At 34.9% G+C, this 18243-nt stretch overlaps 1 protein-coding gene across 2 annotated transcripts; it reads left to right on the forward strand.

Annotated features, from left to right (window-relative positions):
• The first annotated feature begins 815 nt into the window (after positions 1-815).
• Positions 816-8999, forward strand: LOC138325670 (uncharacterized). 2 transcript variants are annotated; one of them, XM_069271485.1, is made up of 3 exons: positions 844-874; positions 6222-6311; positions 6771-8999. In XM_069271485.1, the coding sequence occupies exon 3, from the start codon at positions 6823-6825 to the stop codon at positions 7999-8001; it is 1179 nt and encodes a 392-aa protein (XP_069127586.1). In that variant the 5' UTR covers positions 844-874; positions 6222-6311; positions 6771-6822; the 3' UTR covers positions 8002-8999. The 2 variants fall into 2 exon arrangements, with proteins under 2 accessions (XP_069127585.1, XP_069127586.1); XM_069271484.1 differs by lacking the exon at positions 6222-6311 and having other exon boundaries at positions 816-874.
• The last annotated feature ends 9244 nt before the right edge of the window (positions 9000-18243 follow it).

Genomic DNA, 18243 nt, shown 5'->3' on the forward strand with positions numbered 1-18243 from the left:
ATAATTAACATATTTACAATCTAAATAGAAATAAAAGGGACTTCTAGTAATGCATGAACTACAGTTGATATAACAAACGTTCTGTGTCTCTATTCATTTTCTGGAATAAAAATACGTAATTTGTTCTATTTTTTATGGTTTTGAAGTATAAAATAAAATATAAAATAAAACTTGTATGTCAACATTACAAACATATTATTACAAATGTACATACTCGAATACGGTGTTCTTATCATTACAGGTAAGGATAATGTTACAATGATACACTAACACAATATTCATTTTATTGAATTCAATTGTCTCAACGTTCTATATAAATATGATGGTGCAAATATAGGGCAAATACATAATTCTAACAGTGTTGACAAAAGATTGTCGAATTTTCGAGGCGATCTGCCCGTTTGTTAAGACACAAGAAGAACAAATAAAATTACATGTAAGGACGGTCACGAACGTACACAAAAACATGAACAATGAAAACATATAGAATATGAACAGATAAACTAAAGGGACAATATCTAGGCGTATTGTATGAATGATCCCTTCGGTCAGTCGCTATATAAGTGGTTGTGACCGCCGAAAGCTTATTTAGTTCATCTATAGAAGGTATATCAAAATGGTGTGTAGTCAAAATTAGTTTCAAATTAGAAATTATTTACATTTGTACACACGTAGACACTTTATGTAATAAATGTGTAAGTACATATGTCTGGGCACATGTGTCTAGCTTTCATTCATAAAACGCCAGCATAGAGCCAGTGACACACTTCTCACACTGGCATACTGTGCAGGGACTTTCCGCTAATTCTATATTTAGATATCCGGCCTATTATACCGCGGGAGGAAATAAGGAGTGGATGTTTTGCAATTTGAGGTAAGTTTATCTTAGCAAATTTGAGTTGTTAATCAATATATATACTTAAAATTCGGGCAAATTTAACCTCATGTAATTTTGTGAAATAACTAATATATTAATAGTCCATAGCTAGGCTTGTTCACATGTATGAGAATAGTGTATATATATAGCTGATATGTATACATGTATCCATGCATGCTACTTCGATATATAGCGCACGCTGGAAGTACCAAATGTAGATTTCTGAGTATCTAATGGGATCTCCATATCTATTGGTTTTTATCCAAAATTACTTTTTAAACCTTATGTAACCTCTGTCAGAACAAATACCAATAGCTGAAATGATATACTGTAATCCCGTTACTATATAAACAATTAATAACTTGATCATGCTATTTATTGGTGATACTCATTGTGTACAAAACGATATGATCATTAAACTGATATTTAGTTTATATTTATGTTGAATTATCCTATGCATGCCAACTGGATCGATAATTAATGATATTATTTATACTGCAAATAACTTGGATTTGACACAGGTATCATACGTCTTTCAATCAACAGTCGTACCCCCCATCAACTAAACACTCAAGATGATATTTAAAGTAAATGTTACAGTAGTAGACACGCTGGAATGTTAGGTACAGAAGATAAATATTGATTGCTGTTCGTGTTTTGTGAACAAACGAGATTCCAACACTGAGGATATAGAGTCTGCAAGGTCTGTATGAGTAATACCGCCGAGATCTTGGTGCTATATTTAAATGCGTGGGTGTGCGTCACTAGGTCAATAGGTAAGCAAGGAGTGTCTCCTACTCGCCGCTGTTTGCTCTAGCTCAGTCGATTTCTGCAAGTCATTCATCATGTTCAACTTAAAACATTTCGTACTCGTCTTTTATTACGTAAAGAACAAGCTTCCACGCAAACACTACTCCGATATAATAATACATGTATGTGGTTTCTAAGCAAATTGCAGAACATATACATTGACTTTTATTTGAGGCAAATAAATTTAGTTTTTTCAACCTCCAATTAGCAGATAGGGTCATTTTTTGTTTGTTTGTTTGCTTGTTTATTTTAACGTCCTATTAACAGCCAGGGTCATGTAAGGACGGCATCCCAGGCATGTAGTGTGTAGCGTGTGTGAAGTGCGAGGTGAGGTTTTTGAGAGATTGCGGTATGTTCGTGTTGTGACTTCTTGTATAGTAAAACTATTGCCGTTTTTACAGTGCTATATCACAGAAGCAAGTCGTCGAAGACACAAAGCAAAACACCCCACCCGGTACTGACAATTATTTACAATGTACAATATACTGACAACGAGCGTACCAGTTGTCCTACTCCCTGTATACTGAACGCTAAGCAGGAGTAGAAACTACCACTTTTATAGACTTTGGTGTGTCTCGATCAGGGGACAGAACCCAGAGCCTTCCTCACATGGGTGAGAGCTCAACAAAAGGCCAAAAATGAGGCGGTGTCAAGTTAGACGTTAGGAATAACAAAGACGGTTAGGAAGAAGAGAAAAGATATGATCCTAAATTTAGGTTTAACGATATATGACCAGCCAGGTCATTAATTATGGCCTCCCATATGTGCAATGTGATGCGATGTTTGAATGTATGATTTGAAAGGCAGCGGTACATGTATATTCGTATTGTGTATCCTTGTAATAATTTGAGTTTGGCTATTTTTGACAACGCTATATCTTACTCAAGCATGCCGCCGAAGACACCGACCATGCACACCCCACACGTTCATATACTGACAATGGGCAACCCAGTCGTTCCGCTTTTTGCTAAGCAGGAACGGAAACTACCACTTTATATACTGTGGTGTGTCTCGGCCAGGGGACAGAACCTTAGAGCCCCCTCGCCTAAGGGCCAAAGGTGAGGCGGTGGCAAGGAGATCTTATGACAAAGAGTAAATATAACATCCTATATTTAGTCGACTTTTAAGATATCGTGCAATACGGGCAGCATACCCGGATGGAAGCCGCGTTCCTGAGATCCAGAAATAAAGCATTAACTGATAATGAGTTGACATTACGGTAAAGAACTTAATAAGGACATGTGACATTTTTCATATTCAATTTTTTATTTCCATTTTCTATGTACCGCTTAGACAAAACTTACTAATTTTAACAACAATTCAGATGTCTTTATCACACTTACTATAGAAACTTGAGATAATTAGATGATATAAATAGGTTGATATAATGTACATATTAAAGTTGTATGGTCTATAACTTTCGCTCTTTTTGTCATAGAGGAAACTGTTTAAGTGTTATACACATTTTTCTCCGCATGTCTGAGGTTTAAACTTCCTAATTTTACCACTTTTTATAAAGTTGCAGCATTGGAAGTGTTTTTAATTATAAAAGTTAAATATCTTTTTAACGTGTACAAGTGAAAATAGGCTCGAAAGATGCCATATCATTCCGCACTCTTCCGAACATCGTCGCGACAATCTTGAAGTAACACGAGAGTTGTGAAACCAAGAGAAAATGTCAACACTTTTTCATAAACAAAACATGTGGTCGACCTTAGCAGAGAAATGCTCGCACATTACAAAATTTGATACACATAATATTTAACGGCAATGTGTGAATTACATGTTTCAAATACTCACTCTGAGGACATATACCAGCATGATTTGCTCAAATTAGCGAGAAGGAAAACGTAAACAAACACATGTGCTACCTGGGTCACCACGTGTACGTCGTGTCGACGTCAGTCACGTGATACGATTCGGAATTCCGACAAAACTCGAAGGTACTGAACATGGCGGTGATTGAAGGCGCTTTATTCAAAACCCTGAATATGTGATCCCTTGATTTTGGCTCTCTTATAGGCCGACATATGCTTTTGGGGAATTAAATCAGCAAGTTACATGTCCATGTTCAAATATCACAGAGAAATTAGCATGAAATATAACTTTAATTAAAGAAAATGAGAGGATAAAAAACAAATTGACAAGTATATGTACGCTGCACTTATACTGTATTTGAAATTTGCATTGAATAGGAATTGGTGCAGATGAATTTACATTTTTATAAAAACCTGCCCATTGTAATGAATAGAAAAACTAAATTTTTTCATCTGTTTTTAATTTTCCCACTGATAGTCATGTGATATTGGTTTTACAGAATTTGTTGCCATTTTTAATGAATGTGATGTTTCCACGTTTTTTTCGCAGACATATGTTAAGTTGCCCGTCCTGTCAAATCTGTACTTTTAAGTTAATTCTTAATGTATGGGTCACAGGAATTTATTTACCATAAAGATTTGACAGTACTAAATTACTAAAATCTACCGTACTTATTGCTTTTTAAATGGAGAATAGCAAAGCTTATGCAATTCTCAATTTAGGTTTCCCTTTTAAGCTCCATCGTAGCTTATAGCATACCCCCTAGTTTTGAAAATCACCTTGTGAACAGGATATCTCAAGTTATACACCATTAACAGCAATGAAATTTGGCAGAGACATGTAGTTATAGATAAGGACGGAACTGATAAAACTTGGCGACAAACGGACATAAACTGTATTTTTGAGGAATTAAAATATATTTCATTCCTTCTTTGTCTACAGTAATATTTAAATGAGAAATATAATGCATTATGGGAAATGATATGGCCGACGGTACCACTTCATACAAAAGAAATATAGTTTAAGAAAAGATTAAGACAATTAAGAAATATTGAAGTTAAGTTGATGCTATTTGAATTGGTCCCAACAATATTCTTACTAAGAAGATGCTGCTTCTGCATACGCTCACACTAAAATCCTGCTCAGAAAAAAACCTGTTCTGCACATATCATTTTTTTTTTATAAAACTGTTGATCTATATATAACTTAACATTTGATGAATGACATCTGTCTTGAAAGAATTTTATGATTGTTTTAATATCAACATTGGTAACAATTAAATACCAGTGGTCATTTGAATTGTCCTAATTAATCATTAGTTTAAACAGTGCTTTTGAGTGATAATCAAGAATATTAGTCAAAACCAATCATTGAACATTAATTAACTGGACCATCGTGCTATGAGGACATTGGCCTCTTGTTCAATTCATTGTATCGTTACTTTGCTGATACCTTTTTAGATCTCCCGACATTTTCTCGGTATGTGATAATGTTAAATAATTATTTGTTCGATGTTTTCACCCGACTTTCTGATTTGTCAAGTCTTTGGTTTCATACCACTGAAAAAAACCCAAAACAATCGGAGAATGGGGCGAAACCACGATGATATCGTGACGTCACAATAGAGACATTGACGTTGCGTATTGATTCGGAAAAAGAATCACATGAAAATAACGAAAATCTTACCTATAAGACGTATTTTATTTTATCAAATAGATTACAAAATTTATTATAACCACTGATAAAAAATGAAATAAAAAATGGGATTCTCACTTAAGTTTGTAAACAAATATTTGTTCATAACCCGATGAAATTAAAAAATAGTGGCATCAATGCTTAAATGTTAAAATTACTATTCGTGTGATGAGGGTTATCTTTCTTACCATCTACAATAGACTGATATGCTATCTAAACATTTCGCCATGCTGGGAAGTATGCAAGTAAATAGGTAATATAATTCCAAAGACCATCTAAACTAACCTATTAATTCTTTTGATACATTAACGATAAATGCAGAAAAGAAATGGATATACATGTATACTCACCCATACTCACGCATGCGCGTGTAAACACATATGGTATCCATGCATTACATGTGACTCAACCAAAGGGTCTAGAATGTGTCAAGTTCTATAAATCTGCCATCCTTATGATACTACCTTTCAGACCAAGCATAATCGTTAACAAACTGTACAAGATATGACAATAGAAATATGTTTCAACCATCACTCAAATATGTCATACAATTGTAGATTATTAAACATCATCATCATCAACACAATTGTCACTAGTTGTGTATAATATTATTACAAGAACAAATACATTTTACGGGACTTGAACAGAATAACCCGAAACCGATTTGTATACACTTTATTTTATTTGCTTTCTTTTTCTATACAATAAATTAAAGAAGCAGACTTAGACTATGCTGTATTAAGTCAATGGTAAACTGTATGGATATTGGCAAGTCTACCAGGTGGGGCTGATGAAGGGTTCAGTAATTATTCTGTAAAGTTTATAGGACCCATGTTCGAAGTTATCAATGACACTCGTCAGTGAAATCGTACACCATTCAGAAATGATCAACATTAACTTTTAGGCATTAGCTAGGATATAAATCTAGCAAGATAACATAAGATAGCTTGAAGTATAATTAGTTATTGAGGTGTATAATACAAGTACTATTTTGTGACTATCAATTTTTTTTTGTTAGCAGGTTAGCACACTGATGATTGCACGCAATCACAAAAAATGGATATAACTATATACAGAAGAAAACCAATTTGGGGCAGTAACGCTAAAATATGTATGTTTGGTTTTACATAACGTAATTACGGCTGTTTTCCATAAAAATAAAATGAATATGCAATGCAAAAGCAGCGTTTAAAATATAATTTGTGAAAATCCAAATCTCAGTGGTCTCGCAGACAAACCAGTCACTGAAAGTCTGGGTAGTTTTCCTTGAAAATCACAAAATACGGGTAATCTCCCTTGTACACACGATCTAATATGCCGGTGGCAGGAAATATTGTCACGTAACTATAACCAATCACTAGTATAGTAATTACATGTATAAACGTAATCACTTTACTTAAAGAGGTACTACAGCAAATAGATAGGCATACGGGATGATTTTACTCCTAAATAAGTAATCGTCTATCATTTGTACAATTTTTTTTCTGACTGAAAAGTTAAGAAATATTTAACGTAAATCCTGTTTTATGATTAATATGTTCTCACTCAAACTACTATTTTCATATTGTAGAATTCACCGACGAGAAATGGCTAAGTAAAGCTGGAGACTCCAATTATCATAAATGGCGTGCACCAGATATTCGATAATCCGACAGAATTCTCTCACGAAATATCCAGCCCTGAAAGTACTTCCAAACGGTAAATGTTTCCATGTCACTTTTCTCCACGATCAGTCACCACGCTGCAGGCGCTGGGTCCACACCGCGATAATTGAATTAGACAAGGAAGGATTCAAGTGCTTCGACCTTGCACGTGATGGTGTTCCAAAACTTTCAATTCAAAAACAAAAAGTTAATGCTTTCAAAAGATCAAAAACTGTTATAGTTCTTCTCACTGAAAAATGTTTGAAAAACAGAACTTTTCAACGGGACCTGGACATGTTGACGGCCGACAATATTTTTAACAATGGCGGAAACTTGTACGAGAGAATCTTACCGCTTTGGCTTGACATTGTTCCACTTCCAGACTCCTTATCATACGTACAGCCGTTGGATGCTAGCTCGTCACGTGATATTTGGTGGGACAGACTTGTTCGCGCCATTGATTTTGAAAGGACTGAAACCTCCAGTGAAGACAAAGATGGCCGACTTCCTCCGTTTTGCGAAGAAATGGAAAAAATGGCAGACCAATTGAAAAACCTTGGTAGCAGACAGATTTCTAATCTGTTGCACAGACCGGTGTTTCTCGAACTATACCATTTCTTGGCGCAATGTGCCGATGAACGTGTAATTTTGTCTGTGATGGAATCAAAAGGGGTTTACATTGTAGACCGTGGCGTGTATCCAGTGAGGATTCGGTGCTCTTTGGAGCAATGTGATCAAGATATGAACATCGAACAACTTACATTTATGTATAAGCGTGACGCCTCGTATGGTGCCTGGATGCACTTGGATACAAGTAGAGGCAAGTGGAAAAGGATTGAAATCAACATGTGCATGTTGTGGAAACTCCCCACAGCCTGCTACACAGAAACTATTTTCGTTAAAATACCCGAGGTACGAGGCATGGTGTTTGTAGTACATGCGGATTTCAAAGGACAGAATCTTCCTGACGAACAAACGTGCGGACAATGTCGATTTTCCCGTGGTGAGACGCAGTTGGATGTATACAAACATAATTCATGTCTCACTCTTATTCTGGAAAAGAATTTGGCGAAGCACCAGTATGCATACTACTTTATTCCATTTTGTGGACCAGAACAAGAAGCGTTAGCTGACGCTAAACATGTACTGAATCTCTGATATATATATACTACGATGGTCAGCTTGAGCCTGTCAAACTACCTTGTTTAAGAGCTTGTACATTTATAAATTGACAAATCGTGCATGACCATTTACTCTTAAGTAGTTGTACATTTATAAATTAACAAAGTGTAAATGACCGTTTACGGTGGGCAGAGTAAGGTATCGGCGTCCACTTTGTCAATATATAAATGTACAACTTTTTCAATCGGGTAGTTGTCATTTGACAGGCTCAAATGGGCCATGGTAATATATACATGGAACAAATGCTGTTGATCGAACAAACTTCATCAATACGCGTGCGTGCGCTGTGCTATGTTTGAAGTTGCGTATGTGATTATAATTTTTTGTTGATTGATACAAAATATGCAGTGGATACTTTCAAAGACATCTTGCATTGTTTTACGGAAAACAGTGTCTTTCAGTTGCCAATGCAAATCTATAGATATTTTTATACACGCCTTTATGTTTTAAACCAATAAGAATACTCCTGTATCTGAGCTTTCGATGAAAATGTGTTTCACACATAGAAGTTACTGTATAAATGTAATTATAAGAGTAATGATGTACCATGACCAAACAAATACAATACCTTCGGTAAATAGGTCTGCTTGTTCGGTGTCTGTTTTTATCAACTCCATTTAGTGACTGTATTCGAACCATCTCTGTGGAACAATCAATAATGGTCTGCTACTTCAATTAAAAGTGAATGAATTACTTCATTTTCAGGTATATCTTTCTTAAATCTTTCTTAAATACATTATTGCAATATTGATATCAAAATAATCATTAAGAAATCAAGTTATTAAATGATTATTTTTTCGTTGATTTTTTTCCCCATTAAACAACATCAGCTTCCGTCTGACAGTAATTGTTTGCTTGATTATATAACGGTGCGGTTCGACAACGATGAATATGTCAATGCTACATGTATGTTATGAAGGTTTGCAATTGTTACATTTTCAGATAACCTCTACTTTATACAATAAAATCGCCTAACCATAATTGTGTTTTAATTCATTTTGATCTGATTGACAAATTTCTAAAACAGTTTATTTAAGGCCCACTACCTTTCCGAAACGGCTTTTGATTTTCAAAATGAACATTAACAGTTAATGTTCATAACGCGGATCTTCTTTGTTTCCTGCCGTCGTCCTAATTACCGGGCGTTAGTTGACTATAACTGCCTAAGACAGCAAAACTGCGAAATTAATCTTCACTGTTAGCATCGAATTTTGCATTTGCTTGGTATTGTAACCTCATCTTAGGTTAAATGTTATGTTATAAATGTTTTAAAAAAAATCGGGAAGGTAGTAGGGCTTTAACGTCCCCCTTTCATCTATCTAAATGGCTCGCAAACTGGATGTGTTGATCTCTGGTCATGGCTTATTACGCCATGTCGATTCTTCAATATATATCGGACACCGTGAAAATATCCAAACAAAGCACTTTTTAAACGGCATACTTCAAATGTAAATAGCGAAAATTAACAAACAGTAATAATCCAAAGTGTTTGTTTTAACATTGAAGATCATTTTAACATTGAGGATCAAACTGAACTCAGTCATACTCAGCAGAAATGTACATATATAAAACAAGAGGCCCATGGGCCTTAACGGTCATCTGAATTGGCACAATACAACACCCCAAAGAATATGGTAGAAGCAAACAATTAAGGCAATACAAAAGAACTCTTTTAGTAGAAGATGTTCAGGTTCTGGTATATTTGATGAATTAGACCATGAATTAAGCTCCCTTGATCCCCACCATGCTACATTGTTTGTTTGTTTGTTTGATAATTTCAACGTCCTATTAACAGCCAGGGTCATGTAAAAACGGCCTCCCATGTATGCAGTGTGTAGTGTGTGTGAAGTGCACAGTGCGTGTTTTCGGAGACTGTGTTATGTTCATGTTGTGTCTTCTTGTATAGTGGATATTTTGCCCTTTTTATATTGCTATACAGGCTTAGCATACAGGGAGTGGGACGACTAGTTCGCCCGTTGTCAGTATGTGACCAGGTGGGGTGTGTTGCTTTGTGTCTTCGGCAGCATGTTTCAGTGGTATACACTATAAAAAGTGTAACAGTTCCACTATACAAGAATTTGTTTGTTTGATTGATTAACGTCCTATTAACAGATATGGTCATGTAAGGACGGCCTCCCATGTATGCGGTGTGTTAGAAGAAGACACAACATGAATATACCAGTCTCCGAAAACACGCACCTCGCACATCATACACGCAACACACTGCATACATGGGAGGCCGTTCTTACATGACCATAGATATAAATGGGACGTTAATTAATCAAACAAACATATAAGCCATGCCAATGGTGAACTTGTCTGATATATATTGGTGATGTAATCATATTTTCAGAGACATTTGAAGACCATCAAAATAGACTACAAGGGAGGCCGTCCTTAAATATGTAAGACCACGGCTGTTGATAGGACGTTAAATAAATCAAACCAATGAACAAACTACATACCCCATATCAAATGTCTAGGCCTCTCAGTTATTCACAAGAAATCGTTTAAAGATTTTATCCTATTTGACTCCTGTGACCTTCAATGAAGGTCAATTTAATTCATTGAACAAAATTGGTAAGCCCTTCATACAAGCTTGTTACGGATCCAATTCCAGGTTTCTAGGCATCTTACTTACCCACTTGCCCTGTAGAAAGGCGACAAAATTTAGGATATTATATTTTATTTCTTTCTACCTTAATTAATTCCTAACGTCTCCCTTGACACCACCTCACTTTTGACCTCCTGTTGAGCGCTCGCCCCTATGAGGTAAGGCTCAGGGTTCTGTCCTCTGGCCGACACAAACCAAAGTCTATTATAAAAGTGGTAGTTTCTGCTCCTGCTTAGCACTCAGGAATGGGACGATTGGATAGCCCGTTGTGAGTTACCGGATGGCGTGTGTTGCTTGGTGTCTTCGGCGACATGCTTCAGTGATATAGCACAATAAAAACGGCAACATTTACACGATACAAGAAGACACGACAAGAACATACCACAGTCTCCCAAAACACGCACTACGCAGTTCATACACATGTTACGAGCCGGACATATTCTTGATTTACAAGTTAAGGTATTGATAATTAATTATATACCGGGATTCTTTATGTAGATAGAAGATGGATAGGATAATTGATCCTTCCCATGTACAGCAGTACAAAATGAGTAATCCATACACAAGTGTGTTTCATATTTAAAATATTTAAATAATTAGGACAATTAATCCTCTCCCATGTACAGCGGTACAAAATGAGTAATTCATACACAAGTGTGTTTAATATTTACAATATTAAAATAATTAGGACAATGGATCCTTTCCCATGTACAGCGGTACAAAATGGGTAATCCATACACAAGTGTGTTTCATATTTACAATATTTAAATAATTAGGACAATGGATCCTTTCCCATGTTCAGCGGTACAAAATGGGTAATCCATATACAAGTGTGTTTCACATTTACAATATTCAAATAAATAGGACAATTTATTCTCTCCCATGTACAGCAGTACAAAATGGGTAATCCACACACAAGTGTGTTTCATATTTACAATCAGGTCTAGATATAAATGCAAGTGTAATCCTAAAAAATTGCATTTCCATTTCAGTATGCGATTCCTCCTGAAAGTTTTTCTGATACAGTGAAGTAAGTATAATAATACAGAAAGTATTGTTTCAATAATATATAATGAAGATACTATAGCAAAATTTCTAATAAAAATAATGTACACAAGCATACACAAGCTTAAACTCTTACTTGTAGGACCATGTTCATTTTTTTTTGACTTCTTGAATAAGATTAATAAGTTTGTTTGTTTGATTAATTAACGTCCTATTAACAACTAAGTTAATGCAAGGACGTCCTCCCGTGTATGGGTGTGTTTTGGAAGACTGCGGTATATTAATGTTGTGTCTCCTAGTATAGTGGAACTAGTATTGGCATTTCAGATTCATCTATTAATATTAAAATACTATATCCTTATTGATAAATTCATTGCTGGTAGGCAATATATATATTCTAATCTATATTATTGAGCTACAATGCTGTTAAATTTTGTAACATTTGAAATTCCTCAAGACCTGACTATTAAAAATGGAGAGTTATCTCCCATAGACTATAAAGGTCCCCTCTGATAATATTGGTGAGGAAAATACAAGTAACCCTTCCACGCAAGAATTCGTTCGGAATTATGTATTTTATTTAAATTTCAGGCTGGGTCCACGAAGGCAGTATGAGTATGTATTATGACAATGAATTTCCATGTCCAAATTATATTGTTTTAACTATACTAGATCTATAAAGACCATTCTTGTAATATTACTTTTATGATATATAATATTGAAAGTTATATTAAAAAATATAACATTAATAAACAATACATAGGATTACCATTTTCACGTATTACAATATACATATATATATATCCCTAGGGTAAAACACTAACTACATGTATTATGTCCATTCTCCAATCCCATTTATTTCTATACCTAATAATTTCCCACTTTTCCCTCTACAATGTTTACTAGCCCTGCTAATTCAAAATATTTTGCCTCTATTAACAGTTCTTCAAGTTCCCGGAATTCATTCGGCAGGGTCCTATGCGAAAGTGCGATGTTCTTATTCCGCAGATAATTAAGAATTGTCCGGAATGTTTCCCATCTCGATCGAGGAAGTAGGTAAACTTGCTGGCCGTCTCATACGGTTGGTGAGGAGAATCCTTTGGAATCATCCAATGGAGAAGTCCCTCCCTAGCCATAAGGGTGGCCGCACAAGTTGTAAATCTCCCTCCACCAAGATTAAGGATAAGCCTTTGTGATTGATTAACAGCATTCTGCAAGAGTTTCTTATCATGGTTTTATAAAAGGGTAATTATCTATAACTCAAAGGCAGGGAATTGTAACATTCATACCAAAGGGAGATAAACCTAGACAGTTTTTATTAAAAAGCTGGAGACCAATCTCATTGCTTAATATTGTGTATAAAATTGCAACTGGCTCAATTGCATGTAGGTTGATTTTTTTTCTAAACAAATTGATAAGTAGAAATCAGACAAGGTTTTATTGCAGGTAGGTATATAGGTGAAAATACTAGATTGATCTATGAAATTATGAAATTTGCAGAAGATATACATATACCTTGTATGCTTTTAATTATAGATTTTGAAAAGGCTTTTGATTCTGTTAGTTTATTTATTAACACGGTTCTCTCTTTTTAATTTTGGTTAAGATATTTGTAAATTGATAAAAGTTTTGCACTCTAATGCACTTTCTTATATAAATCAAGGTGGAAATCTTTCACACTTCTTTGAAGTCAAAAGAGGCTGTCGTCAGGGTGACCCTATTGCTCCCTTTATATTTATTTTATGTGTCGAAATACTTGCAATTAGGATTAGAAAGAATAAGAATAACAAAAGTATAAATATAGTGAGTATTCCAATAGTTCTTTCCCAATATGCGGATGATACTTCCCTTATTGTAGATGGTAGGAAAATATCTTTGAAGGAATCTGTGAACGAGCTTAATAACTTTGCAAAAATCTCTGGTCTGAAAATGAACAAAAGCAAAACACAAGTTGTGTGGATTGGTAGTAAAAAATATAGTGATGATATATATTTTCCAGAATGGAATTTGCAATGGGGTATAACAAAATTTTAGTTTTAGGTATAGACTTTAGTGTTGATTTATATATAATCCCCAGACTTAACTATGATAAAATATTAGTTTAACTTAAATCTTTGATAAATACCTGGAAGAGAAGAAATCTCACACCTGTTGGCAAAATACATATTATCAAGTCTCTTCTGATATCTCAATTTAATCACATATTCATAACATTGCCAAATCCGGATAGCCTATTTAAAAAAATGAATACAGAACTCTATAACTTTTTATGGAATGGTAAATCTGAGAAGATAAAAAGAGATATAACTATTAAAAGTTTTCATTTAGAAGCCTTTATTGACTCCCTTAAACTAACATGGATACGTAGGTTGTACACATCAGAGGGAAAATGGAGCATGTATTTTAAAAGGTTTGGTAATTACAACATATTAGCGCATTGTGATAGTGATTATGTTTCAAAATTTCAACAAAACTTTGTTTTGGAAAGATGTTTTCAAACGTTGGTGTAAACTTACTATAAATATAGTCTGAATACATTAGAAAGAAAAATTATAATGTTCTTAAAGTTCCTCTTTGGCATAATAAATCAATAAAAATTAACAATAAAAGTTTTTTTTTATATAAAGAATGGTTTCAGAATGTTGTTGTAGTCCGGAATGATATGATAACAAATAGTGAAAATGGTGTGTTTTACAGTTAAATGAGTTTAATCAGAAATTTAATATGCATACAGATTTTCTTACATATCAAGGTGTAATCAATGCCGTAAAAAAACTTTCTCATCAGATAAAATTCCCAATAGGATTTTAAATTACCCATTCATCCCAAAAAACTTAGAACTATTTGTTAAGCAAAAAAAGGAGCAAGTGATTTTTATAAGGTACTTTGCCAGAATACTACTGTTGTTACAGGAAAAAGAAAAATGGGATGATATTTTTGGTTTTGACAATTAAAAATGGAGACAAAAATACATTATTCCTTTTATCAGTACCAGAAGCACCAAATTGCAGTAGCTTCAGTTTAGAATTAATCAGTATATTTTAACCACAAATTCATATCTGTTAAAAATAGGCCTTGTAGACACTCCTTACTGTCATCAATGTAAAACTGAAATTGAGACTATAGTTCATACATTATGGGACTGTGAAAATGTTCAGAATTTCCTATCAAATTTTGAATCCATATTAGAGATGCTTTTAATTCCATTTACGTTTAATAAGGAATCTTTCATTTTTGGACTCTCTAACTGTAAAAATTATACAGATAATGTTGTCATTTTAGTACTAAAGCAATATATTTATAGTGCTAGATGTCTCCAAATTGGTTTATCAATGAATGCGTTTAAAAATCTTTTGAAGGATATGTACAGGACTGAAAAATACATTGCAACCGCATAGGGTGAAACACATATTATGAAATTTGTCAATGAATGGAGAAAATGGGAAAGTTTTTTTTATAGAATTTTTATAGAAAAGAAAACCAGTCTAAATGCGTTCAATGGCCTTCCAAAAGTTCTCACATATTAATACGACGGTCAAGTTCTGCTTAGTTTCCCAGTTCTGACCATTAAAGTACAGAAAAGTTTAAAGCATTGAAAGCGAGGCTGCGTGGAAATGTAACCACGGACATAGTGAGCCGGGAGGACGTTTTAGAATTTCCATACTTTAAATTAATTTCTTCGTACGCAGACAGATTTTGACGAGAGATTTTATTTTTCCATTTCATAAGAAATTATACTGGATACATTCACACCATTTTACCGACTTTAACCATCCTTGCCCGACTGTTCACTTTAATTGTTTTTTTTTGTATAATCTTTGTGTGGTATCTAATCTTTTTACATATGATTTTATAAATCTCATTGCCTCTTCTTCTTTCTACTATTCTTCTTTTTTACTTAATCTCTTCTTTTGCTTTTCTAAAAGGGTGCAACTTGCAAATTTTTGTCATTAATCGTTCAATTAAAACTCAAGAAAATTACTATCATATTGTATAGGGAATACCTGGTACTGTAAACCACTTTGTCTATACGGCAACTATTTTTTTTGCTCCATTTCAGATATGATATAATTTAGTCGAGTGATAATATATATGTGAAAACACGTAATAACTAATTAATATATATAATGCACACACACATATATATATATATCTACAGAGAGAGTAAACTTTGTTTTTTCAATGAACATCTTGAGAGTGCATTATATCTAGCAGCCCATGTAAATAACGTGGTTTACAGTATTAGAGAAATTCAAAGTTTATAAATGAATATTACGATTTAAATAATGAATATTGAATTTCATATGTAAATGCTTTTTGTACCCATGTAAAATCTCTTCAAAAAAACCCACAACAAAACAAGTTTTTGAGAAACCCCTGCTGTTTGGCCCTCTGGTTCCTTCGGCTTCTTGTCTACAGTCTCTGGCTCAAGCGGTGATAGATCTTAATTTTACCTTTGAGAATTCACTTCTATTTGGCCCTCTGGTTCCCGCGGCTTCGGATCTTCATTCTTTCTCTCCAGGTATGGTTCATGTGTTGACAGATCTTCAATATCCTTTTTGAAATTCATCACTGTTTTGCCCGGTTTCCTCCGGCGTTGGACCTTTAGTCTCCCCCTGTACTTCCTCCTCATCTGTTAAATGAACAGTCATCCGAGAGGATGAGATCTTCCGCCACGTTTTCGGAGTATTCCCCGCTCTGACTCCTCAGAGCTGTTCTCCGAGGAGGAAGTGAATATATACGAGGCCGCTTCGAAGCCCATCTCCTCTTTGGTTGGTGTCGCATGGAGGGTTTTGTCCTCTTCCTGGTAGGAGCCTGCTCCTGGGTTCTGCTAGCAGACCTTCCCCACCACTTTTGGTGGGCGCGCCTTACTAGGAGTTTTGGAGGTGACTGCACAAATGCTGGTCTTGCTTGCATTTGTGCCTCCTTCCGTTCCTGCGGTGTTTTTGGCTCCAGAAAGATTTTCTTTACGCACTCCCTTCTCCCTCTCTGAAAATTTGTGAAGTCCTCCTGCTTAGCAGGGGTGAAGGTCATGGTGTTCCTCTTCACCGTTTCCATTGTTCCACTTGCACACTTTGCGTGCCGCGTATACGCTCGGTTGGCAAACCCTCTGCACGTCGAACAGCGGAAAATAAAACCTGAATGGCCTGCGGTTAAATGGCACTTTGCAAAATATAGTTTTGCATAGTCGGTTTTGCACATCTAGCACTCGAACCTTGTAATTTCCTGCAAAGATACCAAATTTATTTTTACTAATAATTCTGATTGAATTATACATGTTAGTATGTGTACATAAGATGTTAATGTAAGAATGATTTGTTTTATTATATTGAACATATCATTTCTTTTAATGTATTGCCATCTTTTGTTTGTTTGTTTGATTAATTAACGTCCTATTAACAGCTACGGTCATGTAAGGACGGCCTCCCTTGTATGCGATGTGTTGCGTGTATATTGTGCGAGGTACGCTATATCACTGAAGCATGCCGCCGAAGACACCAAGCAACACACCCCACCCGGTCACATTATACTGACAATGGGCGAACCAGTCGTCCCACTCTCTGTATGCTCAGCAGGAGCAGAAACTAACACTTTTATAGACTTTGGTGTGTCTCGGCCAGGGGACAGAACCCAGAGCCTTCCTCACAGGCCATCTCTGTATTTAAATTCATATCATGTTCTATCACATTGGGATATGTTAGCAAATTATGGCTGCAAGGACTTACTACAGTACTTACCATACATGTATAAGAGATCCTAAATGGCTGTTTCTCAAGTCAAGCACCTGTTTTGTACATTTTGTACAAGCTTCATATTTGGTTGAGTAAACATGACTAAATTCCTTAAAAATGAAAATATTCGCAAATGAACTACTGCAATCTCCTATGATATTAAATTCGGGACGAATATTTTTAAAAAGGAAGCCTATAGCGAATATTTACTCAGAAATATAAATTCATGTCATCGTCATATTTTCCATCAGAGCATACTGCATACATAGGAGGCCGTCCTTATATGATACAACATAAATATACCGCAGTCTCCCAAAACACGCACCTCGAACACCATACACGCATCACACTGCATACATGGGAGGCCATTCTTACATGATTATAGATGTAAATAGGACGTTAATTAATCAATCAAACAAACAAGCCATGCCAAAGGCGAACTTGTCTGATATATATTGATGATGTAATCATTTTCAGAGACATTTGAAAGACCATCAAAATAAGCTACAAGAAATCAGGCCTTAAGATATCTCTCCTCTCCTCTCCTTCGCAATATGTAAATGTACAGCTCTATGTCATAATTCAGGAATTTATTATGTTAGAATCAGTTATATCATATTCGGAATATCTACATGCATGATTATTGGTGTTTTTTCTTTACAGGTGTATATTATACACAAAATCTTAGTAATCCGCATATAACTTACGATGTATAAATAACTGTACTAATAATGGTGTTAATATATCCAGTATAATTTCTTATAAAATAGAAAAATAAAATCTCCCATCAAAATCGCTCTGTATGCGAAGAAATTAATATTTATTATGGGAATCCTTATGCGTCCTCCCGACCGGCTATCAGTGCAG

This window comes from Argopecten irradians, chromosome 6 (genome assembly GCF_041381155.1).
Source record: "Argopecten irradians isolate NY chromosome 6, Ai_NY, whole genome shotgun sequence".
In the NCBI taxonomy this organism is placed as follows: Eukaryota; Metazoa; Mollusca; class Bivalvia; order Pectinida; family Pectinidae; genus Argopecten; species Argopecten irradians.

Bases quoted from the DNA above. Each gene is read 5' to 3' on its own strand.
- LOC138325670 (XM_069271484.1), top strand. From the start codon at position 6,823: ATGGCGTGCACCAGATATTCGATAATCCGACAGAATTCTCTCACGAAA.